Source organism: Balaenoptera acutorostrata, chromosome 17 (assembly GCF_949987535.1).
Source record: "Balaenoptera acutorostrata chromosome 17, mBalAcu1.1, whole genome shotgun sequence".
Taxonomy (NCBI): domain Eukaryota; kingdom Metazoa; phylum Chordata; class Mammalia; order Artiodactyla; family Balaenopteridae; genus Balaenoptera; species Balaenoptera acutorostrata.
Genome location: NC_080080.1, coordinates 37,236,671 through 37,250,276, shown reverse-complemented (window position 1 = coordinate 37,250,276; position 13,606 = coordinate 37,236,671). Strand labels below are relative to the sequence as shown.

The 13,606-nt window shown below is 37.9% G+C and overlaps 1 protein-coding gene across 10 annotated transcripts in view; it reads left to right on the top strand.

Annotated features, from left to right (window-relative positions):
- VPS13B (vacuolar protein sorting 13 homolog B) overlaps positions 1–13,606 on the top strand; it is a 769,553-nt gene that overhangs the window by 571,905 nt on the left and 184,042 nt on the right. For 9 of the 10 annotated variants that reach the window (XM_057531718.1, XM_057531717.1, XM_057531723.1 and 6 more), the window contains one exon: positions 13,175–13,570. In XM_057531718.1, coding sequence (XP_057387701.1) covers positions 13,175–13,570 — 396 coding nt within the window. The remainder of the gene's footprint in view (positions 1–13,174; positions 13,571–13,606) is intronic. The other variant, XM_057531724.1, reaches the window with a different exon arrangement.

The following is a 13,606-nucleotide window of genomic DNA, read 5'->3' as shown; positions in this document are numbered from 1 at the left end:
TGGCCTGTAGTTTTCTTTCTTTGTGACATCGTTGCCTGATTTTGGTATCAGGGTGATGGTGGCCACGTAGAATGAGTTTGGGAGTTTTCCTCCCTCTGCAATATTTTGGAAGAGTTTGAGAAGGATAGGTGTTTGCTCTTCTTTAAATGTTTGATACAATTCGCCTGTGAAGCCATCTGGTCCTGGGCTTTTGTTTCTTGGAAGATTTTTAATCACAGTTTCAATTTCAGTGCTTGTGATTGGTCTGTTCATATTTTCTATTTCTTCCTGGTTCAGTCTCGGAAGGTTGTGCTTTTCTAAGAATTTGTCCATTTCTTCCAGGTTGTCCATTTTATTGGGATATAGTTGCTTGTAGTAATCTCTCATGATCTTTTGTATTTCTGCAGTGTCAGTTGTTACTTCTCCTTTTTCATTTCTAATTCTATTGATTTGAGTCTCTTCCGTTTTTTTCTTAATGAGTCTGGGTAATGGTTTATCAATTTTGTTTATCTTCTCAAAGAACCAGCTTTTAGTTTTATTGATCTTTGCTATAGTTTCCTTCATTTCTTTTTCATTTTCTTCTGATCTGATCTTTATGATTTCTTTCCTTCTGCTAACATTGGGGGTTTTTATGTTCTTCTTTCTCTAATTGCTTTAGGTGTAGGGTTAGGTGGTTTATTTGAGATATTTCTTGTTTCTTAACGTAGGACTGTATTGCTATAAACTTCCCTCTTAGAACTGCTTTTGCTGCATCCCATATGTTTGGGTCATCGTGTTTTCATTGTCATTTGTTTCTAGGTATTTTTTTATTTCCTCTTTGATTCTTCAGTGATCTCTTTTTTATTAAGTAGTGTATTGTTTAGCCTCCATGTCTTTGTATTTTTTACAAATTTTTTCCTGTAATTGATATCTAGTCTCATAGCATTGTGGTTGGAAAAGATACTTGATATGATTTCAATTTTCTTAAATTTACCAAGGCTTGATTTGTGACCCAAGATATGGTCTATCCTGGAGAATGTTCCATGAGGACTTGAGAAGAAAGTGTATTCTGTTGATTTTGGATGGAATGTCCTATAAATATCATTTAAGTCCATCTTGTTTAATGTATCATTTAAAGCTTGGGTTTCCTTATTTATTTTCATTTTGGATGATCTGTCCATTGGTGAAAGTGGGGTGTTACAGTCCCGTACTATGATTGTGTTACTGTCAATTTCCCCTTTTATGGCTGTTAGTATTTGCCTTATGTATTGAGGTGCTCTTATGTTGGGTACCTAAATGTTTACAATTGTTATATCTTCTTCTTGGATTGATCCCTTGATCATTATGTAGTGTCCTTCTTTGTCTCTTGTAATAGTCTTTGTTTTAAAGTCTATTTTGTCTGATATGAGAACTGCTACTCCAGATTTCTTTTGATTTCCATTAGCATGGAATATCTTTTTCCATCCCCTCACTTTCAGTCTGTATGTGTCCCTAGGTCTGAAGTGGGTCTCTTGTAGACAGCACATATACAGGTCTTGTTTTTGTATCCATTCAGCCAGTCTTTGTCTTTTGGTTGGAGCATTTAATCCATTTACATTTAAGGTAATTATCGATATGTATGTTCCTATTACCATTTTCTTAATTGTTTTGGGTTTGTTATCACAGATCTTTTCCTTCTCTTGTGTTTCCTGCCTAGAGAAGTTCCTTTAGAATTTGTCGTAAAGCTGGTTTGGTGGTGCTGAATTCTCTTAGCTTTTGCTTGTCTGTAAAGGTTTTAATTTCTCTGTCGAATCTGAATGAGATCCTTGCTGGGTAGAGTAATCTTGGTTGTAGGTTTTTCCCCGTAATCACTTTAAATATGTCCTGCTACTCCCTTCTGGCTTGCAGAGTTTCTGCTGAATGATCAGCTGTTAACCTTATGGGGATTCCTTTGTATGTTATTTGTTGTTTTTCCCTTGCTGCTTTTAATATTTTGTCTTTGTGTTTAATTTTTGATAGTTTGAATAATATGTGTCTCGGCGTGTTTCTCCTTGAATTTATCCTGTATGGGACTCTCTGTGCTTCCTGGACTTGATTAACTATTTCCTTTCCCATATTAGGGAAGTTTTCAACTATAATCTCTTCAAATATTTTCTCAGTCCCTTTCTTTTTCTCTTCTTCTTCTGGGACCCCTATAATTCAAATGTTGGTGCGTTTAATGTTGTCCCAGAGGTCTCTCAGACTGTTCTGAATTCTTCTTTTTTTTTAATAGTGTGTTAGTTTCTGCTTTATAACAAAGTGAATCAGTTATACATATACATATGTTCCCATATCTCTTCCCTCTTGCATCTCCCTCCCTCCCACCCTCCCTATCCCACCCCTCTAGGTGGTCACAAAGCACCGAGCTGATCTCCCTGTGCTATGCGGTTACTTCCCACTAGCTACCTATTTTACATTTGGTAGTGTATATATGTCCATGCCACTCTCACTTTGTCTCAGCTTACCCTTCCCCCTCCGCATATCCTCAAGTCCATTGTCTAGTAGGTCTGTGTCTTTATTCCCGTCTTGCCACTAGGTTTTTCATGACCTTTTTTTTTTGTTTTTCCTGTCCTGAATTCTTTTCATTTTTTTTTTCTTTATTCTGCTCTACAGTAGTTATTTCCACTATTTTATCTTCCAGGTCACTTATCCGTTCTTCTGCCTCCGTTATTCTGCTATTGATCCCTTCTAGAGAATTTTTCATTTTATTTATTGTGTTGTTCATCACTGTTTGTTTGCTCTTTAGTTCTTCTAGTTCCATGTTAAACGTTTTTTGTATTTTCTCCATTCTATTTCCAAGATTTTGGATCATCTTTACTATCATTATTCTGAATTCTTTTTCATGTAAACTGCCTATTTCCTCTTCATTTGTTAGGTCTGGTGTGTTTTTACCTTGCTCCTTCATCTGCTGTGTGTTTCTCTGTCTTCTCATTTTGCTTAACTTACTGTGTTTGGGTCTCCTTTTCACAGGCTGCAGGTTCATAGTTCTCGTTGTTTTTGGTGCCGGGCCCAGTTGCTAAGTTTGATTCAGTGGGTTGTGTAGGCTTCCTGGTGGGGTGGACTAGTGCCTGTGTTCTGGTGGTTGAGGCTGGATCTTGTCTTTCTGGTGGGCAGGTCCACGTCTGGTGGTGTGTTTTGCGGTGTCTGTGGCCTTTTTATGATTTTAGGCAGCCTCTCTGCTAATGGATAGTGTTGTGTTCCTGTCTTGCTCGTTGTTTGGCATAGGATGTCCAGCACTGGAGCTTGCTGGTCATTGAGTGGAGCTGGGTCTTGGCATTGAGATGGAGATCTCTGGGAGATTTTTGCCATTTGATATTACATGGAGCTGGGAGTTCTCTTGTGGACCAGTGGCCTGAACTTGGCTCTCCCACCTCAGAGGCACAGCCCTGACACTGGCTGGAGCACCAAGAGCCTGTCATCCACACTGCTCAGAATAAAAGGGAGAAAAAAAAGAAAGAAAGAAGAAGATAAAATAAAATAAAATAAAGTTGTTAAAATAAACAATAATTATTTAAAAATATATATTTTTTAATAAATTTATTTATTTATTTTTGGCTGTGTTGGGTCTTCGTTTCTGTGCGAGGGCTTTCTCTAGTTGCGGCGAGCGGGGGCCACTCTTCATCACGGTGTGCGGGCCTCTCGCTATCGCGGCCTCTCTTGTTGCGGAGCACAGGCTCCAGACGTGCAGGCTCAGTAGTTGTGGCTCACGGACCCAGTTGCTCCACGGCATGTGGGATCTTCCCAGACCAGGGCTCAAGACTGTATCCCCTGCATCGGCAGGCAGATTCTCAACCACTGCACCACCAGGGAAGCCCCCCAAAAATAATTTTTTTAATGTAATAAAAAAAGAAAGAAGAGAGCAACCAAACCAAAAAACAAATCCACCAATGATAACAAGTGCTAAAAACTATACTAAAAAAAAACAACAACAAAAAAAAACGGACAGACAGAACCCTAGGACAAATGGTAAAAGCAAAGCTATACAGACAAAATCACACAGAGAAGCATACACATACACACTCACAAAAAGAGAAATAGGGACAAAAATATGTATATCATTGCTCCCAAAGTCCACCTCCTCAATTTGGGATGATTCATTGTTTATTCAGGTATTCCACAGATGCAGAGTACATTAATAAACTACTTTGGAAGGTGCCAAACTGACCTGTGCTTTTGAGTTTTACTGGTTTAACTGACTCTAGCCAGCTGTTAAATTAAAGCCTCCAATTTTCATGTGCCACACTGTTTTGTATTAGTAAGATCAGGAATTGTCCTATGGCTTCCATAACCTCTAGCAGTAGCATTCCATCTTTTTCACCTTTTGCAGAAAGACCATCCTTATCTCACAGTTAAAGGTATTAGCATAAGTGTTCTACTTCCTTGTTGGAGGGGCCATGGAGAATGGAAAGGAAACCTGAAAAACTTACCCAGTACAGAGTTGGTTAACACTTAGGCCTAAAGTGGGCTTCCCCTACACATAAGGACACATTCCAACCCTTTAGCCTTTTGAGAAACACATGTGAGGCTAAAAAATAAATGGAGTGGAAAAAACTGTCCTGTCATGCATATGACAAAGTCGTTGAAATAATTTTGTTTCTTTTTTATTTTTTAAATTAATGTGCAATAAAATTGTCCTTTGTTGGTGCACAGTTCTATGAATTCTAATAGATGAATAGATTCATGTAACCACTACCACAGTCAAGATACAGAACAGTTCTACCATCTTAAAAAACTCTCATGGTATTCCTTTGTAATCACACCTCCCCCTAAATCCTACTCTATGATAATTACTGCTCTCCATCACTTTAGGGTTTTTGTTTATTTGTTTTACCTTTTTGAGACTGTCATACAAATGTAATCATACAGCAGGTAACCTTTTCAGACTGGCTTCTTTCACTCACATACTGCCCTTGAGATTCAGTCAAGTTGTTGTATCTATCAGTAGTATCAATACATTCCTTTTTATTGCTGAGTAGTATTCCATTTTGTAGATGAACCATAGTTTAAGAATCCATCCATTGAAGGACATATAAGTTGTTTCCAATTTTGGTGATTATGAATAGAGCCACTTTAAACATTTGTGTATAAATTGTTGTGTGATTGTAAGTTTCATTCCTCTATGATAAATACCTAGGTGTGGGATTGGTGGGTCATATAAGTCATAAGAAATTACTAAAATGTTTCCAAATAGCCTGTATCATTTGACATTCCCACAGCAATGTATGAGAATCCCACTAGTTCCATATCATCTCTGGCAGTTTGTGTTATCAGTATTTTTTATTTTAGCCATTCTAATAGTTGGTTCATTGTCATTTTTATTTGCACTTTTCTAATTACTAGTGATGTCATATGTCTTTATATGTGCTTATCTGCCATTCATATATCCTTTTGGTAAAGTGTCTATTCAACTCTTTTGCTTATTTTAAAAGTAGCCTGTTTGCTTATTGTTGAATTTGAAAGTTTTTTGTATATTCCGGATACAAGTCTTTTGTCAGATATGTGACTTGCAAATATTCTCTCCCAGTGCATAGCCTGTCTTTTCATTTTCTTAACACTACTTTTTACAGAGCAAAAGTTTTTAGTGTGAAGTTTTTTCAAATGAATCATGCTTTTTTTGGTACTGTATATAAGAATTCTGCCTAACTTCAGTACTCATAGATTTTCTCCTATGTTTTCATCTTAAAATGTTTTATATTTTACATTTTATATTCAGATCTATGATTCATTTTTAGTTAATTTTGGATAAAGTATAAAGTTGAGTTCAACTTTTTTCTTTCTTTTTGCGGGGGGTGGGGCATGAGGATGTATGACACCATTTGCTGATAAAACTCTCTTCATTGAACTGCCTTTGCAGTTTAAAAAAAAATCATTTCACAATATTTGGTTGGCCTCTATAATCTGGATTCTCTGTTCTGTTCCACTGATATACATGTATATAACTTCTCCAGAATTATACTGTATTGATCATAGTAGCTTCATAGCAAGTCTTAAAATTAGGTAGTATAAGCCCTCCAATGTCATTCTTCTATTTCAAAAGTGTTTTAGCTATTCTAGTTCCTTTGCTTTCCTGTATACATTTTAGAATCAACTTTTCTATATCTGCAATAAATACTGCTGGAATTTTTATTGGAATTGTGTTAAATCTATAGATCAATTGGGAGAGATTTTATATCTTTACTATTTTGAGTCTTCCAATCCATGAATATGTTATGTGTACAGTATATCTCTCCATTTACTTAGATCTTTAATGATTTTCCAACATACAGATTCTGTACGAGTTTTATCAGATTTATACCTAAGTATTTATTTTAGTTGGAGCTTTTATAAATGTTGTTTTTTGTTTAAATTTTACTCCAACTGCATATTGCTGGTTTGTAGAAACTCAGCTGATTTTTGTGTAGTGGTCTTGTATTCTAAAATCTTGTCAAGTTCACTTAGTAATTCTAGGAGCTTTTCTGAAGATTTCATGGAGTTTTCTACATGGACAATCATGTCATCTGCAAATAGACATCATTTTATTTCTTTATTTCCAATCTTCATGCCTTTTATTCCTTTTTCTTGCCTTATTGTGCTGGTTGGGATCTCTAGTATTAAATATAGAGTATGAGTAGTGAGAATGAATATCATTGCCTTGTTTCTGATCTTAGGGGAAAAGCATTCAATCCTTCATGATTAAGTATGACATTAACTAGAGGTTTTTCATCCATGAACTTTATCAGGTTAAGGAAGTTTCCATCTATTGACAGTTTGCTAAGAGTTCTTATCATAAATGGATATTGGTTTTTCAAAAGCTTTTTCTGCATCAATTGATATGATCCTGTTTTTTTGTTTTGTAAACTGGTAATACCATTACTTTGATTGATTTTCTAATATTGAACCAACCTTGTAGTCCAAGGCTAAACCCCTCTTGGTTGTGGTGTATTATTAGTTTCTTATATTACTTGATTTTTTTAAAAATTTATTTGGAGGATTTTTATGTCTCTGGTTTTTAGGGATACTGGTATGTAGTTTTCTTTTACTGTCTTTGTCTAGTTTTGGTATCAGTAATGATGGTTTCATAAAATGAATTCAGGAGTATTGTCTCCTATTTTCTGTGGTACAAGAAAAAGAAGGAAAAAATGAGGCATTTTTCTTAGTCCCTGTGGGCATTAGGAATTCCCTTCCCATTACTGAAGCCAGAAATAGAGGGTTTCCCCTACTACTCCCTCTATCCACACCTGATGCCCACCTCCAGGTTTTGGGCTGCCCCAGGCTGTGGAATATCAGAAGAAAAATGAGAAACTCACTACCTTTTGCTGGTATTTTGAAATCTAGTCATCTTCTTCAGTCTACCTGTTACCATTTACTTTTCAAAATCCTCAAATAGCTGCTCTGTGTAGGTTTTTTTTTGTTGTTTGCCTTTGGTTTTTTGTTTGTTTTTTTGTTTTTTAATTAAGCTTTGCACTTATTTTTTTTAATTTATTTATTTTATTTATTTATTATTTTTGCCTGCATTGGGTCTTCGTTGCTGCATGTGGGCTTTCTCTAGCTGTGGCGAGCAGGGGCTGCTCTTTGTTGCAGTGTGCGGGCTTCTCACTGTGGTGGCTTCTCTTGTTGCAGAGCACGGGCTCTACAGTGCAGGCTCAGTAGTTGTGGTGCATGGGCTTAGTTGCTCTGTGACATGTGATATCTTCCTGGGCCAGGGCTCGAACCCATGTCCCCTGTATTGGCAGATGGATTCTTAACCACTGCGCCACCAGGGAAGCCCTCTGTATAGGTTTTTTAGCTGTAATCTCTCCAGATATTATAGCTGTATAAAGTGGGAGAGACAGGGCTCCATCTTTCCTGGAACGCTGAAGTAATTTTTAAAGAGCGGGAAATGGCAACTAACAAAGAGAAGAGCAAAGTATATTAGATATTTTTGCTCTGGGGGGGAAAAGGTGAAAGAAGCTAGGGCAAACATTCCTAGGCCTTGAAACTTCATTTATGATCACATTAGAAACAGGAAATAATATGTGGGTAAATATGCATATGGAGTTTGTATTAGTTTTTTATTGATGCATAACAAATTACCACAAATGTAGTGGTTTATAGCAATACAAATTTATTATCTCAGTCCTGCAGGTCAGAAGTCCAGTTGGGTTTAGCTGTATTCTCTGCTCAGAATCTTACAAGGCCAAAATCAAAGTGTCATTTGGGCTGGACTCTAATCTAGAGGCCCCAGGGGAGAATCCACTTACAAACTCATTCCATTTGTTTGCATAATCCAGTTCCTGTGGTCATAGGACTCACGTCCCTAATTCCTTGTTAGCAGCTGGCCAGTGCTTCCTTCCCTCAGCTTTAGGGTGCCCATTCCTTCTCACATGACCCCTACCATCCTCAAAGCAGCAATGACATATCATAGACCCCTTCTCACGTTTCAAATCTCTCCGACTTCCCCTTCTGCCTCCTTCATGTACTTTTTAAAGGGCCTGTATAATAGATCAGGCCCACCAGATAATCTCTGTGTTAAATTCAATTTACCTGGGATTTTTATCACACCTATAAAATCCCTTTCAGCATAGCAGTACCTAGATTAGTGTTTGATTCAATAACCAGGGGAGAGGAATCTTGGGAGAAGGGGGTCATCTTCAGAATTCTGCCTACCACAGAACCAGATTAGAAAGTTTCAGGGTGCTCCAACATGAACTTACCAAACATGTACTTCATGCTGAGTTTGAGGCCCAATGCTAAGTATTAAAGGTGAAAAGTGTACACTCAAGGATCTTCTCTATTGGTGAGAGACATAATCTCATAAAAAGATACTTATGCAGGGCCAGCTTTGTGGAACTACTTCTTGGAGAACGTGCTGAGCAGTATCCTGAAGATTATGCATTAGGCAAAGAAAGAGTATATTAGACAAAGGAGCAACATGATCAAAGGTCTTGTGGTATGACATAGCATGGGCTGGGGGGAGTGGGCTCTATAAACTCTTTGATATTTCTGGAGCTTTAATATCTGAGGTGGGCAATGGCTGCAGATAAGGAAAGGCAAGACCTTTTTTCCCATTCTAAGGAGCTTCATCTTTTATCCCATAGGTAAAGAAGAGCCATTAAAGAGTTTTAAGCAATAGTGAGCCAATCAGGATCACAGTAGAAACAAATCATTTGGAAATTACTCTGGAGACTGGATTAACAGGAATCGGTCTAGACAGAGAATCCTTTCAGGAGGCTTTATATTAGCTGAGCAATATCAAAGGCACGGAGGGAAAACATGGGGAGTGGCTGGAATGCTAGAGAGAAGGAGATTGGATTCAAGCAATATTTTGGAAGTAAAGTTGACAGAACTTAATCACTGAGTGGGTTTGGACCAGGAAAAGAGGGAATGAAATGAGTCAAAAAGTCAGATTTTTTATTTGAGCCAGTTGGTAGATTAGAGTCATTAACTGAGACAGGGAATATAGCATGTGTGAGAGGAGGTAATGGATTGTTCTGGATGAAGTGATTTGATGAGCCTGTGGGAGTTCAGTAGGAAGGAAAAATTCATTCATTTTTTTTCCTTCACTACATCATAAAATGTTCATTTTGTACTTCCTGTGGACCAAACAGTAGTTTAGGCATTCAGAATATTAAGATGTAGAACAGTCCTTATTGTTCAGGAGTTCACACTTAGCTGGACTATGACAGATACCTAAGCAGTAACTATAAAAATAATATGAATAGGTACCTGATGATGATACAATACACAGGACATTCTGAAAGCAATGGATGAGAGGCACCTCACTCGGCCTCAGGGGTCAAGAAAGACTTCCTGGAGTCTTTGAGACTCAAGGACTGAGTCTCAAAGGACAAGTTAGACAAATAAGCAGAGGTATAGTTTTTTTGTTTGTTTGTTTGTTTGTTTCCTGTGTCACTGGGACTACCATACCTGAGATACAAGGATCCGTATTGAGATAGTAGTCAACAACTCTCATATATTACCATTCCGTGGATGTTTTGTCAGTTTACAGTGAGGGAAAAGGGATCCCTTAGGCTCAGCAGTTAGTATAGGTGGATATTTGGGCAACTTCCTGAGTAGGTCAGTAAACTGTTTCTATGGCTACTTCTGACGCTTAGTTTAAATCTCATGTTATGAATCCAGGCAAAAGCAGGTAGCTTCTGGCCCCAATATCTGAGTCTCCTTTCTGCTTTAGCTTTGTTTTGTTTTCCTGTTGTTGCTATCATCTGTTAAGATTATTTGTTTTTTTCACTGTGGTAAAAGGTGGTATTATTTTCTGTGAGGCCACAGAATTTCAAAGCCCTTGTAAAAGAATTTGCAGGCAGAGCCGGACAGTGTATGAATCATTTGAATCATCCAATTTCCCTAAAATATTTGCCCACCAGCGTCTTTGAGTACCCCAAATTCTACAAGTCAAAACTAATTCCTTTCAAAAATGGTGCTGGTATAACTGGATTTCTGCATGCAAAAAAAAATTAAGTTGGACCCCTACCACACAAAGCACAAAAGTTAATTCAAGAGCAATCATAGACCTAAAGGTAAGAGGTAAAACTATAAAACTTGTAAAAGAAAGCATAACTGTAAATCTTTGTGACCTTGGGTTAAGCAGTGGTTTTTTTTGTTTTGCTTTGTTTTATAAATTTATTTTATTTGTTTATTTTTGGCTGCATTGGGTCTTTGTTGCTGTGCACGGGCTTTCTCTAGTTGCGGTGAGCGGGGGCTACTCTTCATTGTGGTGTGCGGGCTTCTTGTGGTGGTGGCTTCTCTTGTTGCGGAGCACGGGCTCTAGGCGCACGGGCTTCAGTAGTTGTGGCTCACGGGCTCTAGAGCACAAGCTGAGTAGTTGTGGCGCAAGGGCTTAGCTGCTTCGCGGCATGTAGGATCTTCCTGGACCAGGGCTCGAACCCGTGTCCCCTGGATTGGCAGGCAGATTCTTAACCACTGCGCCACCAGTGAAGCCCCCTAAGCAATGGTTTTTGGATATGACACCAAAAGCACAAGCATAATAATAGATCTGTTGGACTTCACAAAACTTAAAAACTTTCGTGCTGCAAATCATACCATCCAAAAAACTGAAAAGACAGTCCCCAGAATGGGAGAAAATATTTGTAAATCCTATATCTCATAGGGACTTGTATCCAGAATATATCAATATAAAAGACTCATACTATTTAATAAAAAGACAAATAACCCAATTTAAAAATGAGCAAAGGGTGTGAATAGACATGTCTCCCAAGAATATATACGCATAGCCAATAACATTAATGCTCAACGTCATTAATCATTAGGGAAATACACATCAAAATCACAATGGGATACTACTTCATACCCACTACGACTGAAGAAATGAAGAAATGCTCAACATCATTAATCGTTAGGGAAATAAACACATCAAATCACAATGGGTTGCCACTTCATACCCACTAGGATTGCTGTAATCAAATATGACCCAGCAATTCCACTTCTAGGTAGATACCTAAAAGAATTGAAAACATGTTCACAAAAAAATTTGCACATGAATGTTCATAGCAGTATTATTCATAATAGCCAAAAAGTGGAAACAACCCAAATGTCCATAAACTGATAATGGATAAACAAAATGTAATATATCCATATGATGGAGTATTATTCAGCCATAAAAAGGAATGACATACTGGTGATACATGATTCAACACAAATGAACCTTAAAAACTTTTACTGTGTTAACTGAAAGAAACCAGACACAAAAAGTCAGATTTTGTGATTCCATTTATATGAAATGCCCAGAATAGGCAAATATATAGAGACAGAAATTAGCTTATTGGTTGCCCGAGTGCTGGAAGTGGGGAATGGGTAGGGACCACTAAGTGGCATGGGAATTTTTTTTTCCCCTGGTGGTGATAATAATGTTCTGGAATTAGATAGTGGTGATGATTACACAATCTTGGGAGTATACTAAGAACCATTGAATTGTATACTTTAAATAGGTAAATTGTATGATATGAGTTAATATGTCAATAAAGATGTTAAAAAACATAATTCCTTTAAATCAGGGTGTTGTTTTCCTGTTTAAATGAATGTAGGGAGCAGGGAACATTCTAGTATTGCAGAAGGGTGACTTAGATGTCTGACCCTTTCCAGTGGACAACTGGCTAGAAGCAGGACTCTCAGAGTTTTGCTTAGCCTGATTAAAGAAACACCAGGAAAGGCACACTTAAAAAGGGTGGTACCCTGAGCGAGCCTGGGTAGACAGGAGGAAACTCTAAGGTGCTGACGTCTGAGGAAGATGAGAAGAGGTCCTCCTATTGAAAACAGACAGAATGTTAACTTCATCTGCTTGATAACTTTGCTATTCCTAGCTTCATCTGTGATTATGTCTTGTATTACATCAGGCTCCAGTGAAAAGAATACTTGTTAGGTTCAGTTAAACTCAACCATTTATTGAACAGATACATATGAGAAACACACTGTGCCAGGCACTGGGTATAAACATGAGTGGCATGCTCTGCCTTGACAACCCTTACAGTCTTATGTCTTATTGATAATAAAAACAGAAGTGAGAAGGCAAAAACAGAAGTGATAGGGCCTAGTTAGTTTTAATGTCAGGTGACTAAGTGAGTAAGTGGCAAATAAGGACAACATCCGGTGGATGATACGTGTAAAATGGATTTTAAGAAATCTCAGTCTTACATTAGATGAGGTATTTGAAACTTTATCAATGCAGAGTCCAAGGAAAGATGTAGGGACTCTTCTGGGTTTTAGTGGGTCACAGAGGGGAAACAAATGTTTTGTGCATATACTTTATCAGAGGGTGGTAGGGGAGGCTACTTCAGTTAATCAGTTGGACAAATATTTATTAATACCAGTATTTGCGTCAAACATTGTGCTGGGTACTAAAGGAAGCCCTTTTAACCTCGGAAGAAAGAATGTCAGTTCAGTAACAAACTGGAAAGGCTGCTTAATTTTACCTCAGAGTGGGAGGGCGGAGGTAGATGTCCGTGTGCGACCTTTGCTCTGTCAGGAACAGACAGACAGTCACATGGATTGAGACAGGAATGTAGGCATGTAAGTAGTCCAGGGAAACTGTTCCTTCAAGTAACTACATGGAAAGGTTAGGTGGTAAGTAAAAGAATTATAACATCTGACATCCTAATGAGTCCACAGTACAGGTGTTGGGAAACTGAAATAGGAGCTTGACAGGGAAGTAAAGGCTTATTTTCAATAGGAGAGCTTCAGTAATTTTCTTATCATTTCAATTCTATAGCAGACATCAACTTGGATATATCAAAGCCTTTGAAAGCAAACCTGAGTTTTACCAAGCTGGATCAGATAAACCATTTTTTGAAGAAGATAAAAAGTGCACACAGCAAAGAGACCTCAGCCCTGTCAGACACCATGCTGAATAAGGATGAGCTTCCAGCCTCCAAATGTTACCGTGGAAAGTCGTCTAAGCTTAAAGTTCATGGTGATGGAGCACAAAAGATTCCATTTCAAGAAAACGTGTGGAGAACCGTTTCCTGCTTTCAAAAAATTTCTGTTCATACTACTCAGATTGTGGTCTCCATGGAAACTGTCCCCCATCCTAATAAACCGTGCCTGTTAGCATCTTTATCAACCCTCAACGGAAGCCTTAATATCAAAGCAGTGCAAAAAGTGCCTGGTAAGTCACAGAAAAGGGGAGAGGGAGATGACAATG